At 40.3% G+C, this 20,937-nt stretch overlaps 1 protein-coding gene across 2 annotated transcripts; it reads left to right on the top strand.

The window, feature by feature from the left end:
* Positions 1–400: 400 nt before the first annotated feature.
* Positions 401–10,816, top strand: Zic3 (Zic family member 3). Of its 2 annotated transcripts, none has more exons than XM_055599608.1 (3): positions 401–1,634; positions 2,729–2,892; positions 3,725–4,049. In XM_055599608.1, exons 1-3 carry the CDS (start codon positions 587–589, stop codon positions 3,902–3,904), a joined length of 1,392 nt encoding a protein of 463 aa, XP_055455583.1. In that variant the 5' UTR covers positions 401–586; the 3' UTR covers positions 3,905–4,049. The 2 variants fall into 2 exon arrangements, with proteins under 2 accessions (XP_055455583.1, XP_055455581.1); XM_055599606.1 differs by lacking the exon at positions 3,725–4,049 and adding an exon at positions 10,635–10,816 and having other exon boundaries at positions 534–1,634.
* The last annotated feature ends 10,121 nt before the right edge of the window (positions 10,817–20,937 follow it).

The following is a 20,937-nucleotide window of genomic DNA, read 5'->3' as shown; positions in this document are numbered from 1 at the left end:
TTGGTTTATGTGCGAGTGAGTGATTGACTTTATCAGTCCAAGGACATTACTCTGGAAGTGAAGAGACTTGGACTCGCAAGGCGAACAGCGAGGTTCGAGCCTGCATAATACAGGCTGGCTGCCTGCCTGCTAGCCACGATCCTCCTGCACTACTTGGTGCAGTCGCGCCGGAAAGCCGGTACCCAAGGAGCCTTCTGGCCCGGTGGCTCCGCGCTCTAGAATAGAGGAGGGGTGTCCGGGACAGGATTGACAAACCCCGCCCTCCACTTATTATTTTGCTTATTTTTCTTTGTGCGCTCCTGTTAGTTTGTTAAGCAAATTTAGTCCTAGAGTCTTTTCTCCACCCTTCTCCTCTCCCTTCACCCCCCACCCTCAATCCTTTTTCTTCCCTCCTCCTTCCTGTCCCTCTGCAGGAGACTCTTACAACCAAGGAAAGTTGCTGCTCCCGGTAGCGCCTAGGGGTTCTCCGAGCTGTGTTCAGCCGCCGCCATCCCTCTACAACTACGGCTCTTCAGAGATCTCCTTCGCCTGTACCTGTACCTTTGCTCACTTCAGCCTGATCTTCTGTGTCCAGGACGCCCCACCTATGACGATGCTCCTGGACGGAGGCCCGCAGTTCCCTGGGCTGGGAGTGGGCAGCTTCGGTGCTCCGCGCCACCATGAGATGCCCAACCGCGAGCCTGCAGGCATGGGATTGAATCCCTTCGGGGACTCAACCCATGCTGCGGCTGCTGCTGCGGCCGCCGCCTTCAAGTTGAGCCCAGCCACCGCTCATGATCTGTCTTCGGGCCAGAGCTCAGCTTTCACACCGCAAGGTTCAGGTTATGCCAACGCCCTGGGCCACCACCACCATCACCACCATCACGCCAGCCAGGTGCCCACCTACGGCGGTGCTGCCTCTGCCGCCTTCAACTCTACTCGCGACTTTCTGTTCCGTCAGCGTGGTTCTGGGCTCAGCGAGGCAGCCTCCGGGGGCGGGCAGCATGGGCTTTTCGCTGGCTCGGCCAGTGGTCTTCACGCTCCAGCTGGTATTCCTGAGCCTCCTGGGTACTTGCTCTTTCCTGGGCTTCATGAGCAGGGCGCTGGGCACCCGTCGCCCACAGGGCACATGGACAACAACCAGGTCCATCTCGGGCTCCGCGGGGAGCTATTTGGCCGTGCAGACCCATACCGCCCTGTAGCTAGCCCGCGCACAGACCCCTACGCGGCCAGTGCGCAGTTCCCTAACTATAGCCCCATGAACATGAACATGGGCGTGAACGTGGCGGCACACCACGGGCCTGGCGCATTCTTCCGTTACATGCGGCAGCCCATCAAGCAGGAGCTGTCCTGTAAGTGGATCGAGGAGGCTCAGCTGAGCCGGCCCAAGAAGAGCTGTGACCGGACCTTCAGTACCATGCACGAGTTGGTTACTCATGTCACTATGGAGCATGTCGGGGGCCCTGAGCAGAATAATCACGTCTGCTATTGGGAGGAATGTCCCCGCGAAGGCAAATCTTTCAAGGCGAAGTACAAACTGGTCAACCATATCCGAGTGCACACAGGCGAGAAGCCCTTCCCATGTCCCTTCCCAGGTTGTGGGAAGATTTTTGCCCGCTCTGAGAACCTCAAGATCCACAAAAGGACCCACACAGGTAAGGGAAGCAGACAGGTGGGCACTGGCCTTCCTGGGGGAACCCTGCCACTAAGTGTACTTGAACAGAGTGGGGGGTGGAGGCCAAGCAGAGGGGCGGCACCCCGCCGAGGCTATTCAGTAAAGAAGTACTGTCACAGCCTCTCCACCCCTCACCCTCCGGGAACCTGAGGCGCTTTTGCCGAGTTCTAACTTCCCTTGCCTACTGCTGTGGTCTCAGGAACTTAACTGGGACCTTCTCGCGCCCAGGAACCAACTGACGCCACCTCTTTTTGTTTTCTGGGTTACTAGGAGGAGACTCCGAAAGTGTTGAGATAGAGTATATTGCTTACAAGCGACTTAGCTCTCTGAACACATTCGAGGAAGGCAACCATAGAAATGCTAATGAAAACTAACTTTGGTTACTTCCGTTCTTTTTTACACTTGATTGGCATATCTCCTAATTAAATGACTGATACTTTTGTCAAAGTATTTTTATTTGGAGCTTCAGGTTCAGTTCAGTCCTCTGGAGGAAAGCTAAAGTAGAAAAGGCACTATAGTTTCCTTGGTTTGCTCAGAACAACCTCTTGTAAAATTCTGTGTAGCCCCTGGATTTATAGTGTTTTCTTTCCGAAAATTAGTAAGACTACGAGGCTTTGCAAAATTGCTACATTTGAAAGAGGCAAATTAAAAGACACAAAGAAGGGGACGGATAGGACTGTCCCATGCCGGCCCATTGTCCTGCCAGGCTTAGTTACACCGCCTAGGTGGTAGCACAATGTGTTCGCACATTCGGAACCCTGGTTCTTTTGGCGTGGGACCCCAACTTAGGGCAAACTTCGGAGGGTCCGTGAGCTTTCTTGTCCTGAGAAAACAAAGGGATGATGAGGTTCTGGGCCGGCCCTACTCTACCCCTGCCTCAGATCACCGTTCCCAATCCAGCGAGCTCAACCAACACTCTAGGTTTTTCTCCTGGGAAAACAGATGCCTCATCCTTCCACAGTCCGCGCTTCCCTCTACAGAAACACTGACGCTAATCTTCCGCGGTAGCACTTGGAGAAGTTTCTGGGTTTAACTATGTTCTCCCCCTCCTTTTGCATTTTTCCCCTTTTGCAGGTGAGAAACCTTTTAAATGTGAATTCGAAGGCTGCGATAGACGGTTTGCCAACAGCAGTGACCGCAAGAAGCACATGCATGTTCATACCTCGGATAAGCCCTACATATGCAAAGTGTGCGACAAGTCTTACACACACCCGAGCTCCCTGCGCAAACACATGAAGGTAATTACCTCTTTATTAGCGGTCGGCGGTTTGTAAACATTTGGTCTGATACAGGGCTGCAGAACGGAAGCGCCCACGCTGCCAACCCTCTATCATCCACGTTAAATCCGATTTGCTCCAGCACTGACACCTTGAACCCATTTTGAGGGTGGGGGGTGGTGGGGGGAGCAGAAGGAGAGTGAGCACGGTTGGGAGGGGGAAAGAGAGTGGAGGGAACAATCAGTTGTTTACCGGAAAGCTCTAACCGAGCTCGCCAGGGCTTCAAGCTTCAGCGGCCACCTCCTCCTGTCTTAGCCCACGGTGGGAATCCGGAGTGGACCCGCCGAACCCGAGGTAGAGTCGTTCGTTTGCTCCTCGACTTCTCATGAAACAATAGGGCTGAGGAGCACAGTCTGATTCCAAGACATATGTGGGAATTCACAGCCCCCAGTCTCCAATCCACCCCTGTGCCACTCATCTCTATACCTGGTTTCCCAGGACGAAATCTGGCTGTGAAATCAGGAGTGACTATTTCATAAGGCCCGCAAAATAACTACTTGCCCACTCCATCCACGGAGAAAGCATTTTTTAAAGTAGCACGACTAAAATGAAATTCCTTATTTCTTTTCCAGCTTGGTTTTTTGATGGAAATACTAGGGGTATCTAGACATCAGTAATATGGAAAAAATTTTAAATCACGTTTTTCTTTTAAGTGGGTCAGTGGGCGGTCTTGCTCTTACAGTGTTCAAATCTGCTCTTGTTTTGTTGTTGTTGGGGTTTTTTATTTATTTATATTGCTTTCACATTGCCAGTTGGAATTATATTCATTATAATATATACATGTTAATTTTAGGTTCATGAATCTCAAGGGTCAGATTCATCCCCTGCTGCCAGTTCAGGCTATGAATCTTCCACTCCACCCGCTATAGCTTCTGCAAACAGTAAAGATACCACTAAAACCCCTTCTGCAGTTCAAACTAGCACCAGCCACAACCCTGGACTTCCTCCCAATTTTAACGAATGGTACGTCTGAGGACAACCAAAACGCATTAAAAAAAGAAAACCGAGACAAATCAGATGGAAATGGAGTTTTAAAGCAAGAGGCCATATATAGGGCTACATCTTGGTAATTGCAATTGTTCAGGAAGGTTTTGGGCAAGATCCAAAAGTAGCCATGCCCTTTTCTCAGGATTAGAAAATATGTTTTGGCATTTGAAGGAATTTTTTTTTTTTTTTTTTTTTTTTACAAAATCTTTTCACTGCTTTTCCTGCCCCTTCCTCTTGCTCTCTGTACACCCCGTTCTGAAACTCCTTCAAATCATTTTAACACTTGTCCTGTTTCTTGAGGAAGTTATCGAAGGCTTGGTGGTGGTGATGTTAAACTGATGGAAATTCTTCTTCGCCTTAGTGGTGATTGTTTAAACTCTCACAGTCTTAAACCATGCCAAAGTCCTGTTATGTCTTGAACTTTTCTTCAAAGCATTACACTTGTGAATGTATCTTCGTCTAATGGGGTCGAAACTTGTTGTTCAGTATTTTTTCAGGCTGAGGATATGATGTTACTCTACACAGATTGTGACGTTTAGTATACAGTTGCCTTTTGTAATAACTTTTTTTTTGTAAATACATATCCGTTGATGCCATATTTATCGTTTGTAATTTAATTATTGCTGCAAGTGCCGGGAACTGAACAATATTTATGGATAAATGTTTTCTAACAAAGTCTGTACAGCTTTTGATTATAACTGCTTTAGCATTAAACAATTATTGTTTTGAGAGAAGAAACACAATTTACAATTTTTGAACCACACTGACTTTTGTTTTGTAACAGCCTCCTACAAATAGGAGATGTTAGTAAATTGAATTTTGTTTGTTGGTATTTATAACTCACTCAGATCCCTTTTTTTAATTGTTAAATTATTTTTCTATTGCAGTGTAGATTCCTTACAATGTCAGTGTCCATCTGGGAAGAACCCTCCTTTCTTAATCTCTAGCTCAGATGGTTGTTTAACTGCAGGTTTAAATGTGTTTGTCCTGGATTTTCGGCATGCAAATCAAATAATAGTGATCAATTCATTTAGTGGTCATGACATCTCAATCTTGTACTTCAAAGACTGAGAAGCTGGATTTAATCATCCCTGCCCTACATATATAAACATAAGGTAACCTAATTAGTTTTATGTCCCTTAGTTCTTTATCACCTTACATAAAAACGAAAATTATGGCAGGATGCATGTCTATCAAGAGATCACTCATATACCTATATGTTTGTATCTATGACTTACCTAATCTGCCTATCAATTCTATTTAGCGCTATATTTTCAAAAGATAGCACATCTCTGAAATAATGACAATGACAGAGGCCAGTATAACAGTGCTTCTCATGGTTAAAGTGCTTCTTAAAAAAAAAACAACAACAACAACAAAAAAAAACATAGTCTTTGAATTTTGGATGGTAAAGGCTGATTTGTTTGCTGTATATAGTTAAATTCATGATTATCACAATTATTCATAACATTTGTATAGCGGTGTAATAACTGCAGAATTTCCTAAATGGTATTGTGGAAAGAAAAATATTTGCAAAATGTTATTTTTAAAAGTTCATTACTTGTAGGCAAAGATGATAAGAGCATTGTTTTCATTAAAATCAGTAACAATGAAAAATGGTTGTTTGTTCTGTGATAAAATGTTAACAATCCATTTAATCTTCAGTGAAGCAACTCATTTGAACAAACAGTTCTTTTTACAATGGGTCTATGGAAAAGAAACTGATTACTATTTTGGGGGGTTGAAGTGGGTAGAGTTTGAAGAACATTTTTAGGGTGCTGATGGTTATTGAGAGCACAATATCTACATGAATAACAGAAAAGTGGAGATAAGGAATTGTAAAGTATGTAGAAATGTAATGAATAATAGACTCAAGTACCCCTTTCTCTTTAAGGGGCAAATGCTCTCAGCTTTTGGTGGCAGTCAATTTGGTATTATATAATCATTTTCAATTCTAGACGTTTGTTGATTGTTCTTTTTGAAGAAATAAAGTCTTGGCACAAAATATTTATGTTATAACATTTTTTGTATTTGGTGCCCAATATTTTCCCATGTTCAAATAAATCAATGTAAAATTGAAATGCTTAGAGGATTTCTGGTGATTTAAAACAACCTTTGCTTCCCAGGATACATTGAAACAATTGATTTTGTTATCTACTTATTTTTTTGTCAATGATTAATTACTGGCAATTTTTAATTGTAATTTGCTTTGGAAGCAATATTTTCTTAGTGAAAAATGCTGTCTTTTGCACTTCACTTTGCTAGTACCAGTCTGAAAGCCAAGAACATTAATTGGAATCATCACTCATGTGCAGAGCAGGTAACCCATGCCACACCCTTCCCAGCCATTCCAGTCTTGACCTTGACACTGGAGGGTTTGGGCCAGATCGATATTTCAGACTTTCTCTCTCATACAGACCAGAGATCATTTTAAGTTCTCAGCAATTTTTCAGAAAAAGTTTTAATCATAAGACTGACTGTTAAAAAAATGTGTCATTGTGAAATGCAAATGCCTAGCCTTTCTTCTCCATATTCAATGAGCCTCCACAATTTACTGTTCTCCATGGGTTCCCTCCCTGCTGACCCATTCCTAACCTAACTTTAAGTAGAGATAGGTTGAATACACTGGTTAAAACCCTTGCTTACATTAATTAAATAACAAGAAAGATCTCATTAACAGACACAAATAGTTCTAGGTTTTCTTACTGGCTTGAAAATATTTTACTATAGATATTGACAGACAGCACTGAGTGTCCTATGAGAGGAAGCTGACAAATAACAATGATAACCTAATAACTATAAAAAGTGTGCTTCTAATGATTCCTTCTTGATTTGAGAACAGCAAATTTCTCAAAAATGTACTTTATGCAATTTTTTCTTGATTTTTTTTTAATTCTTTGATTTTTCTTGCTGATAATCTGGCATTGGGAGTGGGTATTTATGTTCTTGAATTTAAAGTAAGTGGCCTAAGAGAATAATCACACACAACCATGTCACAAATACTAAAACTCAAAGTCCAAGCTAGGTCCTTAGTAATCTACTCCTATAAATGGGGGTTAGCTTAAAAGTCCCAACTGTTAAGTAAGGGGAAAGGGAGATAGCTGTTTCCAAGCATGACAAATGAACCCTGGCCTTCATCTGGTTTGGAAGGTTCAAAGATCAGCATCCAGGCTAAGCATGACTGTCTAGTAGGTATTGTGAAGGATGAACTAGTGTTCCCAAAGCCTTCCAGGAGAGTTAGTGTATTCCCCATTTCTGCTTGACTTGTCCTTGCCTCTTTTGCTCCGTGTTTTGGCTGGCTTCCACATCTTTTCCTCCTAAGAAAATCCACCCAAATCAAACCAGAAGTCCAAAGAAATGATAACTTGTAAGTTTCTGACAGGCTGTCCCAGCAGCTGAATGAAAGGTACTGCTATACTAGTGCCTATACCTCTCTTGTCACAGGCCCTGGAGAGCCAAGGCTCCAATTGGGCTCTAGCTGGGTATAAAGCAGGGAGGGTGACACCAGAGGTTTCATAAGTCCTTAGGAAGCTCCTGGACCTTGTCCACAACACGAATTTCTTCTAAATCTCCCCTTGAGGTTTGGCTAGAGAGGAGGGGGACCTCATTTCCTAACGTCAATTCTCTCGCGGTTTCTGCCCGCTGACCCTTTGACCTCCACCAACAGGACCCTTGGCGGCCATAAGCTAGCGGATCGCCTTTGGCTCCTATGCGGCTTCGCGCCCCATCGCCTCTCGGCCTCATTAGGCTGTCGGGGCTGTAAAGCAGAAATCAGCCTCTGCCTAATCCCGACCTGGGGTCAATACGAGCCCAAACAATGGCGAGCTCCGAAGGCTACAGCATAGAGCTGCCAACAAACTTTGTGTTCAATTCCTTTTCCACTGGAGGTGGGGGTGGGAGTAAGGACGGTGGTGCCCAGAGGGCGCTTGCTGCCTCTCCACAGTGGTCCGCGAAAACCCTCTTGCTCGGCCCTCCAAACGCATTTGTGGTACCAGGGATGGAGGCACTCAGGTTCCAGCCCGTTAGGCGGCCTGCTCTGAGTATGAGGCTGACCCAAAAGGGGCCTCCTCTTCACTGGGAACACACTTTGAAGTGGGTTTTTAGCGCGCACGTGTGAGAGCTCGGCCGGCGCCTTAGTAGGGACTCGCAGGAAGGACAGAAGAGGCTCCAGTCCGGGCCTCAACCCCTCCCCTACTCCCGGTGGCTTCGGCCTTTTCAAGCCAGAGTGCGGGGTCCATAGGACTCCCCCAACCCCCACACTCCCGGGCGCGGCGCGCAGGCGCGTAGTCTTGCAGCCGTCGAGGAGGATTTTGTGGCTAGGGGGTGGTGGTAGTGGTGGTGAGTTTGAAAGGAGCCTCGCGGGGAGGGCGGCCTCGCCTAAGCGGGGGTTGGTGGGAAGAAAGGACAGGGATGTGGGAAGAAGGGTTGGTTTGGGGGCGGCTTTAGAGTAGGGAACATGGCGGCCGGATACGAACCCCCACGGTGAGCAGCGCAACGCAGACTACTGGCTGCTGTGCTGTGGTGGAGTTGAAATTCCCTGGTTATTACTCAACGCTGACGCCTCACGGGACAATGTAGGTCGTGGCAGTTGAACGCACTTTAAAAACAAACAAACAAAAATGGAAGCGAAGAAGTTCTTCCTGGGCACGCTGGTGGGAAATTGATGTGCTTTGTGGGGGGAGGCTATCACAAGATTTGGGGCACAAAACCCACCAGAAGAAGCTCCTGTTACACACACAAACACACACAATCTCTCTCTCCTCACTGTTCTCACGTAGTGTGTGTGTTTGTCGAATTAACCGTGTCCCTATTGGGATTCCACAGTACCTTCGAGTCCTTAAAAAAGAACAACAGCGCACATTTTCTCAGGACAATAGTCAAGCCGCGTTTGGAGGGAAACGAAGGCTTGTCAACACATTTGTACCTTTGAGAGTTTGTATGCTACTCCTTCCCCAGGCTTCTTTTTTGCATAACTCATTTACATATTCTTAACGAAAATTCAGCACTGTTAATGCTTTTTGTGAGGTAGTCTTAGGTTAAAGGAAAAGGGGGGCCGAAATGCAGTTTTAGCTTAACTGTCTTCATGCGGGACTGAAACTCTGGGGTCTTGAGCTTCTGTTTGCTGCACAGGAAAATAAAAATGCTACGGATTCATCTGAACATGTATTATTAGTAAGGAAAATGACACCTTACAAGCGTACTTTATTGACTCCTCTCTCCTTTAGTCAAGCTGCTGGAACTGTTCTAGGTGTGTTCCTAGAGACCAGCGTCCAATCGACCCGACAACCCTTTTTGGGTTGTCCAATATCAAGCTTTCTGGCAAACGAAGATGTGGGGCAGTTCCTGAGGGCCACCTTGGAAAGGGCCCCAGGTGGGTGGGCAGGTCATTAGCAAGTCTGGCACTGATCTGGGGGAAATCTGCAAAACAGTGCCTTTATCTGCAGAGAACAATTGATGGGGTTGTCTTTCCTCCTTTTCAATGCACAAAGACAGTGGTTTTGGAGCAAGAATTTGGACTATGCATTTAAGTTTCGGTGTTTGCTTTGAAAACCTCTGGGCAATTAAAATTAGCATGCTCGATAGTATTTCCTGTGCTTTTATTATGTGTGATTTCTCCATGTTAAAGGAATTGGAGACTCTTCTGCAGTTTGAAAACTTATTTTGAAATTGCCACCAAGCTGCCCTGTTCTTTCCTGTGGGTGAAATTTCTTTCCCAGGATTGGCCACCCCACATGCCCGCGGTGGAATAATCTACTGACATCTTTGAGAGATCAAATGAAGTAAACTGTGTTTGCTTTAGTCTTTTTGTGTGTGTGTGTGTATGTGCTGTTGTCTGAAGCCTGAAACGTAAGCTTTTTTTTTCTGGTTAAATTTCTTAATATCGAATTTAGAATATAAAGTTTTTTAAATTGGAGACATGTTAGCCAAGGGTTAGACAGGGGTTTGTCTCTTTAAATACTACATATTCTGTACTACATAATACAGATTGTCTTCATTTTTCTTTAAAATCAGGTTAAGATGTTTTAGTGAATGGTTTCCTTGGGATACCTGAGCTGCTGTTTGGGTCACTTCATAAACTGTTTTTTTTGTTTTTGTTTTTTGTTTTTTTTTTTAATAGGAGTTTCTGGAAAACAGAGCAAGTTATATTTGTTGACTCCAAAAGGCACTTCTTTTCTCACTAAAGCTTTTGTTTCATATAACCATTGAAAACTCTTACCTTTGCAGAAAGCATTTGAAGAGAGAACTGTTGGCAACACTGTGTTCTAATGGTAACTTAACACAGAAGCCCAATTTCTTTGAAAGTTAAGAGAGACTGTTTCAAAACACATGTTAAAAGTAAAACAGCTGAGGGACTAAGCAATGTTGCATATTTCAAATGTGATAGCACTTCAACCTGTTTGCTAATCTGCTGACTGGAGAGAAGTGGAACCTTTATAGCAGCTATAAAACACCTTTCAACAAATGGCAGGTTTATATTTGCTCTCGAGTAGGCTATGTGCCTTGTCTAAATTGCTTTTTGAAAATACAGTCTATGTAGAGAGTATTTGGAAATAAGACTCGAGAAATAAGGTGCTAGAAATAAGACATTCCTTCTTGTTTTATTATAAACTAGCCATTTAAAATGACAAATCCGTGTAATATTGTATGACATTTTTTTGTAAGAAAACGTGGCCTGTTTTGACCTACCTGCAGTTCACTTTTTGTTTTCTTGCCAGTGTTGTCCTGCTTGGTATCTGGGACAGACTCTAATTCCTGATGAAGAACTTGGTACTGACGTTGGTATGCAGCAACCAGCCCTCCATAATACTACCTATCGTAAATGCAGGGTTAATGCCGAACCTACTGTGCGAGAAATGTTTTACTGATGAGATTTCAAAGAGAACCACGTCAATTTGGATGTCTGACACTTTGAAGTGATCATTTTAAGAGTAGTAGCTGTTTCCTTAGGTCTAAAACACACACACACACACACACACACACTTTTTTTGTGTGTGTGTATTGCATTCTGTTTTCAACAACCATTTGTGAAATGAAAAAAGCAAAAGGCTCCCCCTCCAATTTAGGATTTATAAATGGAAAAATGATACTGAAGAAGGGCCTTGTTCAGAAGCCAGTAGACACTATCTCATGCTTTGTTGCAAATCTCTTTCAAATATCCGAGCTGATATTTAAAACTAGAAATGTGGAGTATTTGTTTGGCTACTGTTAATTTGTTAATGTTTGTATCCAAAAAGCAATATCTAAAATCTCTACAATTGCTGTTTGAGTTAATAAACCATTTAAATTATTTTTGTGATTATTGCTTTATTACAGTTACAATCATAATCCCTAAATAACTGTTATTAACCTGTAGAATAGGGGCAATTTATATTCTATTCACATTTTCACATGATAGCTGGCTTTTCAGTAGCCAGTCAACTTGAGAAAACCCATGGAACAAACCCAAACTAACTGTTGAGCTCTCAGTTCCCTCTACCCTGGGGCTCAAGGCCAATTGCTGGGAGGTAAAGGGAGATTGGAGAAGAGTTCAGATGTAAGGATTAGTGGTGGTCAGTAGAAGGAAGGAAGGCAGACCAGGAGTTGGAGTAATGAAGAACATTTACATAACAATATTTGAGTAAGAAAGAAAAGTAAATACCCATCAAAGGTAAAAGTAGGGTATCTGTGACAATCTAAAGGAGACATTTTGTAACAGTAGAAATGTATTTTCCTAAAGCCTTCATCTTGATTTATGGGGTAGTTTGGCAATCATTGATTAGGACAGTTACAGAATCATGGGACACAAGTGTTATTAAAATCAGGTTTAATGTTAATTAATTATAGATTATTGCTAAATATTTGTTAGAAACATGAAGACACTTGAAAGATTCTCCAGATACAACCTACTTGCTCCATTAGTTTCAATTTGCCATCTGTAATCTAATGTAATCTCTGAATACCATCACTGTTTATATTTGCCTTGGTTATGCTATAGTGAAAAACATAAAATTTCCACCTGAGTATATTGCTGTTGGGACTTCAGGTCAGTTTCACTAAAACGGATACTATTGTAATTTTTAAGTAATAGCTCATCTCTTTCTGATTCCTGTTGTTTATTTACACCAAGAGCAGAAAATACAGTGTTGAGAGCAGTGGTCCACAACTTTAATACCAGTTTACAGAAGGCTGAGTTCCAGCCCAGCCTGGACTACAGAGCAAGTTCCAGGACAGCCAGGGCTGTTACACAGAGAAACCCTATCTCTAAAAACATAACAAAAAACGAAAGAAAGAAAAAAAATTACAGAGTAGGAGAAAAAGAAGGGTGTTTGCCTAGTATACAAGAAACTAATCCTAGACACCATCTCCATTGCTTGTAATTCCTGCACTGGAGATGGAGAGACAGAAGAATCAGACCTTCATTTTTTCAAGATTATTCTCAGCTACACAGAGTTGGAGGCCAACCTGGAAGTGATGAACCTGTCTTTAAAAAATAGAAAAGAAGGAGTATTGGTGTTAGTATTTAGGCAAACAGCTTCTGGGTTGCCTAGTAACCTATGATGCCATCATGTGTCTCCCTGACCTGGCAGGCCTGGTTCAGTTGCTCCATAAAATAATCAACTGGCCACTTTGTCTCTCTTACTCTCTTGCTTTCTTGCTCTTATACTCCCTTCCCCTCTCCCCTTTCTCTGTCTGGATGTCCCCTCCCCTCCCCCATCATGTCTCTCTCTCCTTCTCTCTCTCTATCCATTAAACCTCATCAGATTTAAGATTGATTGTGAGCGTGGCATATTTATATAAATACTAACAGTTGGTGGTGGTGCACACCTTTAATGTCAGCACTGGCAGAGGCAGGCAGATCTCTTGAGTTTTCTGAGTTTGAGGCCAGCTTTGTCTACAGAGCACATTCCAGGAGAGCCAGGGCTACACAGAGAAATGCTATTCTTGAAACAAACAAGCAAAACAAAACAAACAAACAAAAAAACCTTGAAAATTAAAAAAAAACAACAACAACAGTCAAGGAAGGTTGATTTTTGCTTTTTACCATTTATATTATAAAGTTTATAAAAATGTTGGTTAGAACTTTGTTCTGTGCTTGTTTTTAAGAGCAAGAACTACATTTTGGAATAGGCAGTAGAGTATGATGTTGTTGAGATTTTTAAAAAAGCTATTGGAAAGGTAAGCTACAAGGTTGTGTGTGAGCTAGCTACACTATGATAATAATGCATGCCAAAGCTGTCTAAGAACTAAGCAAAACAACAACAACAAAATCTTCCGTTAAGACTTTGTCACTGACTATTCTCTGAACAAATGTTAGCTCCTGTCTTTTTCATTTGCAGGTAGTTAGCTTTGAGGCAGTTTTCAATTTTTAATAATGTGGAATATTTTATTACAAGCAAGTAACAGTTCATATTGAGGAACAAATGAATACATATTTTAAATAGCAAGTGGAGACTGGGACCATCATAAATGTAATCACTAAACCAAGCATGTAGACTTATGACCATAGCCTTGAATATTTAAACACACAAAGTTTACATTATTAGATGCCTATTGTTTATTGTGTTTCAATGAATACACTTATTCTTCAATTAAAAACTAGAGTTGAGTACTTGAAACTTGTAAACATGGTACTTAAACTGGATCAAATTTTTACTCTCATCTACAACTTGCTTCTGACATTAAAACTCAGTGGTAGTCTACACTCACATGTAAAGAAAAGGTTAGATCATAAACTTGAAATCATCCAGTTTTCCCCTGCTAAAAATATGTTAGTATTATGCGAGTGTGACTATTGAGTAATGAGACTGATATTTCTGAGGAGCTTAGAAGCTAACCTAGAAAACAATTCCCAAGGAAGATGTCTTGAAGTGTTTTGACCAATGTCAGTATTGTAACAATAAGTTTATGAACTCCTGAGGTGACTGTTGTTTCATTTAAGATGAAAAAATCAAAACAAAACAAACACTAGCCTCCAGGCTTATTACTTTCCAGTCATTCTTCCAATTTTATCATGTTATAATGCATTCTGTTATGGTGTGTATGGTGTGTGTGAGTGAGTGTGTGTGTGTGTGGGGGGGGTGTCATCTATAGCTCCACTAAGTGAGTTTTGCTATAGGTATAAAAAGATGACACAAGTCTGCAATCTCAGCACTCAGGAATCTGAGGTAGAAAAATTACATATTTAAGAGTCAGCCTTGGATGCCCTGACACAAGACAAAAGAAGAAAGATTCAACTTTAAAAGGTAAAAATTAAATGTCCAATTTCAAAAGATGTTTCTATTTCCTTGGATACTGTAGTGTCTCCAGTGGCTGGATGGAAGAGATGAGGACTAATCCTAATGATCAGGTCTGTCAGTGTCCATCTTTCCCTCTAGAAGAGAGCGCAGAAGAACATGCTCTTAAAGCCAGAGAGCTTTTGACTCCTTTTGCCTTTTGTTGTATTTTTCTTAGAAAATAAATAGTTAAAGCCTTCCTCAAAAATCAGGCCCACAGAAACTTCACTGGTGAGATGATGAGATATTGTTGGTGACAGTTACCTCTGTAAATGTTTGAGACAAGGAAAACTGATGGCTATTTGTGGTGAAAAAGTAAATAAGTGCACCTTGATATTGACCCCAGACATAAAATTTGTTTACAAATTGCTACTCATGTTAGCTGCTGAGAACTCCCACAGAAAAGTTGCTCACCTATGTCTTGTACGCTCGTATCTGTGTATCAGATTCCCAAAAGAGAATGTAATTTGAGAGTGTGGCCAAAGAGATACTGCTTCTTTGGAAATCTCACTATCTTCGATGAAAAAAAAAATGTTTTGTCACAGTGATACCCGATATGCAATTGGCTATGGTGATAACCCAAACTAGAAGGAACTATTTAATGCCTGACCAATGCTATATTAAATGAAGACACTCAGTTGAGCAACTTTAGCATTTTTCATTGACTCATCAGTCGTCAGTATCTATCTGCCATCATGTTTCACTTTGCTAACAGGTTCATATCCCACAACTGATGCCAACAATGCAAGTTCTTGCAACAAATGACATGGTTGATAACACAGTCTTTTCAAAACCATTATACACTTCAGCATTTGTCTTTTTTTCTAGCATAGCATCTGTTCATCTGATCCATCAGACATCTATTCCTTGATCATTTCTGAGGCCGCACAATTTTTGAGCTTGATTTGCTGTTATCTCAGGGATAGAAAATGAAACCTCCTCCATTGAATGTTAAACTGTTCAACACTGAAACACTTTACGCCAAAGGTACTAAATTTAATCTTACAGAAACAGTCTCATAAGACTGTCTGACAAATCAGTGATGTAAAATAAATCTAGTAGATAAATGTGGTAGGGGGCAAGAATCTAGTAGTGCCAGGTTAGAAAAAATATTGAAGACACCATTTTTGTTGTCTTTGCTATGGGTGTTATAAAATTTCATGATGATATAAAGATTCAGACCTGAAGCTTTAGTCTCTGAACTGGTGAAATGAAGAATTACAAGGTTCATCTGGAAAATATGGATGCAATTCATTCTTTATTGAGTGCTGTTTAACTGCATAATTTCCTTACACGAATAAAATTGAGGAAGTCTTCATCCCAGATTTGCATATATCTGGGTATATCTGTATGTGATTCCCTTCTATTGAATATTGACTAATTGCATAACACTGCTATTAGAACATCGAATTTAAGCTCTGATGCTGCCACTAACAGTGTAATCACTTTGAATAAGAAAAAAATTGGAAGGTATTACTTCAGTATCAAAATTAGGGACAAGAGCCATCTTCTATCTTTGAAAAAAAATAAAGTCTGGAAACATCTAGCAAATAAGCCTGAACAAATATTGTCACAAAATAAATTACCACTGATAAATGTCAAATCTTGATATACACTAGATATTTAAATAAACCTATTCTTGCTTTTAAGTACTATGGATTCAGCATCCAGATACATTCTGAGACATAGTTCCTCTGTGTAGCCCTTGATGTCCTGGTCATCCTCTAGACCAGGATGGTCTCTAACTCAGAGATCTGATGCCTCTGCCTCCTGAGAGCTGGAATTAAAGATGTGCACCACCACTACCTATCCTGATACTTTCTAAATACATTAAATAAAATTAGATCATTCTAAAAAAACTACTCTTATTTGCTCTTATTTATATAGTAGTATTAAATTTTTTTTTGAGGCAAAGTTTCTCTGTGTAACAGCTCTGGCTTGATCTGTACACCAGGCTGGCCTTGAACTCACAGAGATCCACTTCCCACTGCCTCCCAAGTGCTGGCATTAAAGGCATGAACCACCATGCTCTCTGTACATTTGTTTATCATTTGTACTCATTTCTTTAAATGTATGCCCCAGGTAATTTTTGTTGGGATTGCAGTGTATACTTTTTAGCCTTCATCAATTGAAACTGATTTGGTATATATGTGGTATTCTGTAAAGGGTATGTAAATGCACATCTGAACATTAGATTAGGTTTGGAAAAATATGTTCCAAGTAGTCTGGTGTTCAAAACTGAGTTGTGATAGAATCAGAAAAGGGGATTTCTTAACTAAGGTAGATGGTAAAACTTACTTCCTTAGTGCTAGAGAAATAGAACTGCTATAAGTACAAGTATGTTGAGTGATTCAAATGCCTGCCTACATTTGACTTTTGTGTTTGCCCTGAAGTATTGTTCAGACTTCGTCTTGAAATCCTGGGTAAATGTTGTTCTTAATATGTGTGTATGTATATATACATGTATATATTTTTTGTGTGTGTATGTGTATATATATGTATTATATGTGTATATATATTCAATATACCTGAGTGTATTGAGTGCTAGGAGTCTAGGAACATGCCACTGTATTCAGTTACAGTTGATTTAGAAATGCATTATCTACAATGCAAGAAGTAAGGCTCTTCATTGATTCTCAAGCTTAATGTATTGTGCAAGCCTAATTTTCTTTGTTTGTGCCATGGACTTTTCTTCTTTAAATGGTTACATTCAGGGCATAATCTAAGTACCATCTCAGGAACTTCTTTAAGCCTTGAGGAAAGTAGTTAGGGAAGTCTTCCAGTACATTTCTCCTTTATTCCATCAGACATTTCAAACCCAGAGGATAGTTGCATTTAATCAAAGTCAAAATATCAGTCATGTCAGAAAACATTCAATATTAATCACACAATTATTGTGCATTAAATTAAGTGGATGCTGTAATGTTGTGTCAAGAAGTAAGTGTGTTTTATGGACAAAATGGAATAAGGGCAGAGAAGTGATATGAATAGTTGAATGTTGAAAAAAAATTAAAGTTTGCACTGCTATGTGATTGCCTTGGCACACTGTCCTCCAATAAATGAGTTCAACAAGTGAATATCTGGGATGTTTGTTTACATGGCATATATTGTGTGCCTTAATTGTATTTATTTATTTTTTATTATTTAGGTATTTCCATAGATTTATGGTTCTAAGATTGCCTGATTTGTGGGTTCCTGTCATCTGTCTTGAATTTTCTCAGGTAGAACTTAAATAAATGAAATTAAATTTCTCAGTGAAAATGTCTAATGTTCTACCATTTAGATAATTGTCCCAGGTGAATATATTACATATGTACATTTTAGAACTACTTTTTTCATAGGAAATAAGGCAAAAATCATCAAAACGTACGAATCTATTTAATGCCAGCATGACCACTTATTCACCAGTGATGCTCAAAGACTCAGTAAACCTCAGGTTGGAGATATAGCTCTGTGGTAGAGTGTTTGCTTAGCATGTACAAGGCTCTGGGTCCCACCCCCAGCAATAGAAAATAATGTTCAGTATATCAAAATGTCATAGTAAATCAAGAATATCCTGAATTTTGATTGAGGTGGATTTTTTTCCAGTGTGTTTAACTGTTTCATTTCTCTTAATTTTGTAAATGAGTTTGGACAATCAGTTGGAAGCATAACTGCAAACAGAAAGTAGATTCTAGATTCCTCAGCACCTGTTTGTTTGCTTTAACATTTAACTTAAAGACAAAGCCCAAGCCTATTTGTATTTCTGATCATTTCCCATTCCTTATGCCCAACGTTTTCTTCCATGTTTTTTTGGTTTTCTATGCCAATGATCACGGAGTATTAAAGTGGTTACATTATAAATACTGTGCTGTCAAACAAATTTCTAACACATCAGAAAAGAATACTGTTGCTTTGCCTATAAAGAGTAAGAACAATAATTCTTTCAGTTTCTCTATAATTTTGTTAAACACACATTACAACAGTGTTAGCTAAAAGGAAAAACTAATTCCAAAAACAACTTTTAGTATTATGGATCCTAAAGGTTTATTTTCCCCTTATATTAAAGAGATAGCCTATTTGAACCCAGCAAGAAGAGACACTTATCTAATGTGCATTTGCTAAGAAATAAAGTGTATCCCACCAAATCTTTTCAATACAGCCAGTTCTGTCTAATAAGCAGTTAGGTTCCAAAATTTCCTTTTACTCTTTTAGCTTATTTTAAAACTACCATTTATTTCTCTACTGAAACAGAGATAGTTGTAGTTTCCAGATCAACTACTCAGAAAATATATTTTTTTCTTATTTTAATGTTAACTCATGGTATAATCAGATGATAATATCATAATAATTGTAGTGTGGGATAATTCAACTGTACATGCCAAATACACAACACTTCTTGGCTCTCCCCTCCCTCAGCTACCAGGACACAGATGGGTATGGTAAAGGTGGATCTCTTCTCATATCTTCTTGGATTAGGTGAGAACAAGGAAAATTTCAATTAGAGTGTGTGCATTGGGCAGGGAAGAGTTGGCTGTGGAGCTCCTTGATAGACTATGCACTTAGCATACATAAGGCCCTGAATTTAATTGCCAGTATCAAAGCAGAAATAAATTGGATGTGGAAATGGGAGGTGAAAAGAGAAAGTAGAGAACAACAGGGGTGGGGTGAGGAGATGCTGAATATGTATAGAAAATCATAAATACAATTATTTAAACTCTGTTCAATTGAAGAAAACTATGCTTGGTGCTGGGTTTCTGGTATAGCTTTTAACTGCAGGTTAAAGAAACTGTGTCCTTGGCTTCCATTTTGTTTTAGTTTAGCATTAAGTAATCATTTTCTCCTCCAAACAAAAGCTGTATTTTTGACTTTGTATTTGCATTTTTTGCCTCCAGCTCTCCAAAAAGGCACACTTCCTCCAAATGTGTTAATTCTCATCAAGCTTCTTCTATCTTGAGGGCAAAGTAAATTATGCTCACACAAATACTATTTACAAAAAAGAACTGTACAAAATCAGAAAGTCCTATTTTAGACTGTGGCTTTGGCTATTTTAGATCGTGAAAAACTTGCCATTTCCGGAGAACTCTTTGAGTATATTGTTTACTTAAATGGCAAGTTGGGTAAATTCAGCATGTTTCTGCATTTTAATCTAATTCCATAAACCCTCCAATTGTACCTTGTTTACTACTGATTGTAAAGATATCCACTGGTGGCTTGTTTTTAAGTGAAACACTCTAAAACCATTTTTAATTGGTCTTTATTCTCTTGGTTGTTGTTACTGAGACAGCTTGATGCATAGCACCAGTTGAGCTGGTGCTTATTGTGTAGCCCTGTCTGGCTTCCAACTCATCCTCCTCCTGCCTCTGCCTCCTTGTGTGCAGGGAAATCTTGCTCCTTGGATTTGGGAGACTGTTAAGAATGTAGGTGATGGCTAATACTGTAAAGGGAGCCCTGTAGTGGAGTTGCCTCCTGGTAGCTTTCACTGGTTGTTTGTGAACTTCCCTACATTTTTAAAGACTCTCCTTATTGTTCCATAAAATTAAATTTCCTTTTTGTCTTTTCAGTCCCTTCTCTGCTGTTTTCAGAGTGATGCTTAAAACTAAGATGAAAGGCCTGATACTTTCTATCACTAAAAAAGTTTCAGTGACAGGTTTCACTAATTAATGTGAAACAACGGGGAGATTAGCCTTTCAGTTAGCTTTGTATTGAAGCTATAGCATATTTTCAAAGGCTGTAACTCAGAACATATTGGAGTACAAGATGTTTGAAATACAAATCTTCACACATGGCTTTGATTATGATATGCACACCAAATACAGGCACAGTACAGTAGGGTTTCCAGAATGCATTAAAACTGAAAACCTTATTGCAATGTAAATGTTTTGGATCTTAATCCTCTACTGCTGAAATAGTAAAGACCATAAGGGGAGTTGGAGGGGCAGGTTGTAGAGTCAGGCCTATATTGATTATGTATGAAGAGGCTTCCTTGGATTTCTGAGTATCAAAGAAGTGAATAGAGCACATGCGCTTTTAAAAGCCTGCATTTCCTTCCCTCAGTGGAAAAGCACATACTCAACCCTGTATTAATAAAGTCATATCCCTTTCTTGTGGTTTCCATACCCCCACAATGTGTTTAATGTCTTATTGGAATATTATCTCAAGGGACCAAATATTTGAGGCTATTGAGAACATTTGATGTGAGTCTTTGTTACTGGGTGGGGAGTCACAGGCTAAAATTTGTATGAATATTATCTAACCATACTTCTGTAGATATAAAAATGAAATAATCAATGGAATTCTAGAGCCATCCAGCTGGAAGAGAGTGAAGAGAGAATAAGTAGGAGAAAACAAAAGCAGGTTTAAAAAATAATTTAGATGGGTTTAAATTAGTGATGAGTTATTAAGAAAAAAATGCCTATCATCCTACCACTCAAAGAGCAGAGGTAGGTGGATCTCTGTGAGCATAAGGCCAGCCTGGTCTACAGAGCATAGCAAATTTGAGCCTGTCCAGGGCTACACAGAGAAATCTTGTCTCAATAATGTAATTTTTTTATTTGAACTTCTAGGTTAAATATTTCTGACACTTCTGTAACTTTCTTAGTTAAAAAATGGTTCCTGGAACTGAGGCTGTAGATCACTGCTACAGCAAGTGGTGAGTTGATGCCTTGGGTCCTGGTTCACTCCCTAGAATCACACAGAAAGTGGTACACAATTCATGCTTTGTCGTGTCTACTTTCAGCTTCTTCTTCTTCTTCTTCTTCTTCTTCTTCTTCTTCTTCTTCTTCTT

Source organism: Psammomys obesus, unplaced genomic scaffold (genome assembly GCF_907164565.1).
Source record: "Psammomys obesus unplaced genomic scaffold, mPsaObe1.curated_primary_1811, whole genome shotgun sequence".
Taxonomy (NCBI): domain Eukaryota; kingdom Metazoa; phylum Chordata; class Mammalia; order Rodentia; family Muridae; genus Psammomys; species Psammomys obesus.
This window is presented reverse-complemented; position numbering and strand designations above follow the sequence as displayed.

What these genes read in the sequence shown, in the direction of transcription:
- Zic3 (XM_055599608.1), top strand. Translation starts at nt 587, where the DNA reads ATGACGATGCTCCTGGACGGAGGCCCGCAGTTCCCTGGGCTGGGAGTG. An exon ending in CCACAAAAGGACCCACACAG is followed by an intron (nt 1,635 to 2,728) that starts GTAAGGGAAGCA and finishes CCCCTTTTGCAG; the next exon opens with GTGAGAAACCTTTTAAATGT. An exon ending in CCCTGCGCAAACACATGAAG is followed by an intron (nt 2,893 to 3,724) that starts GTAATTACCTCT and finishes TGTTAATTTTAG; the next exon opens with GTTCATGAATCTCAAGGGTC.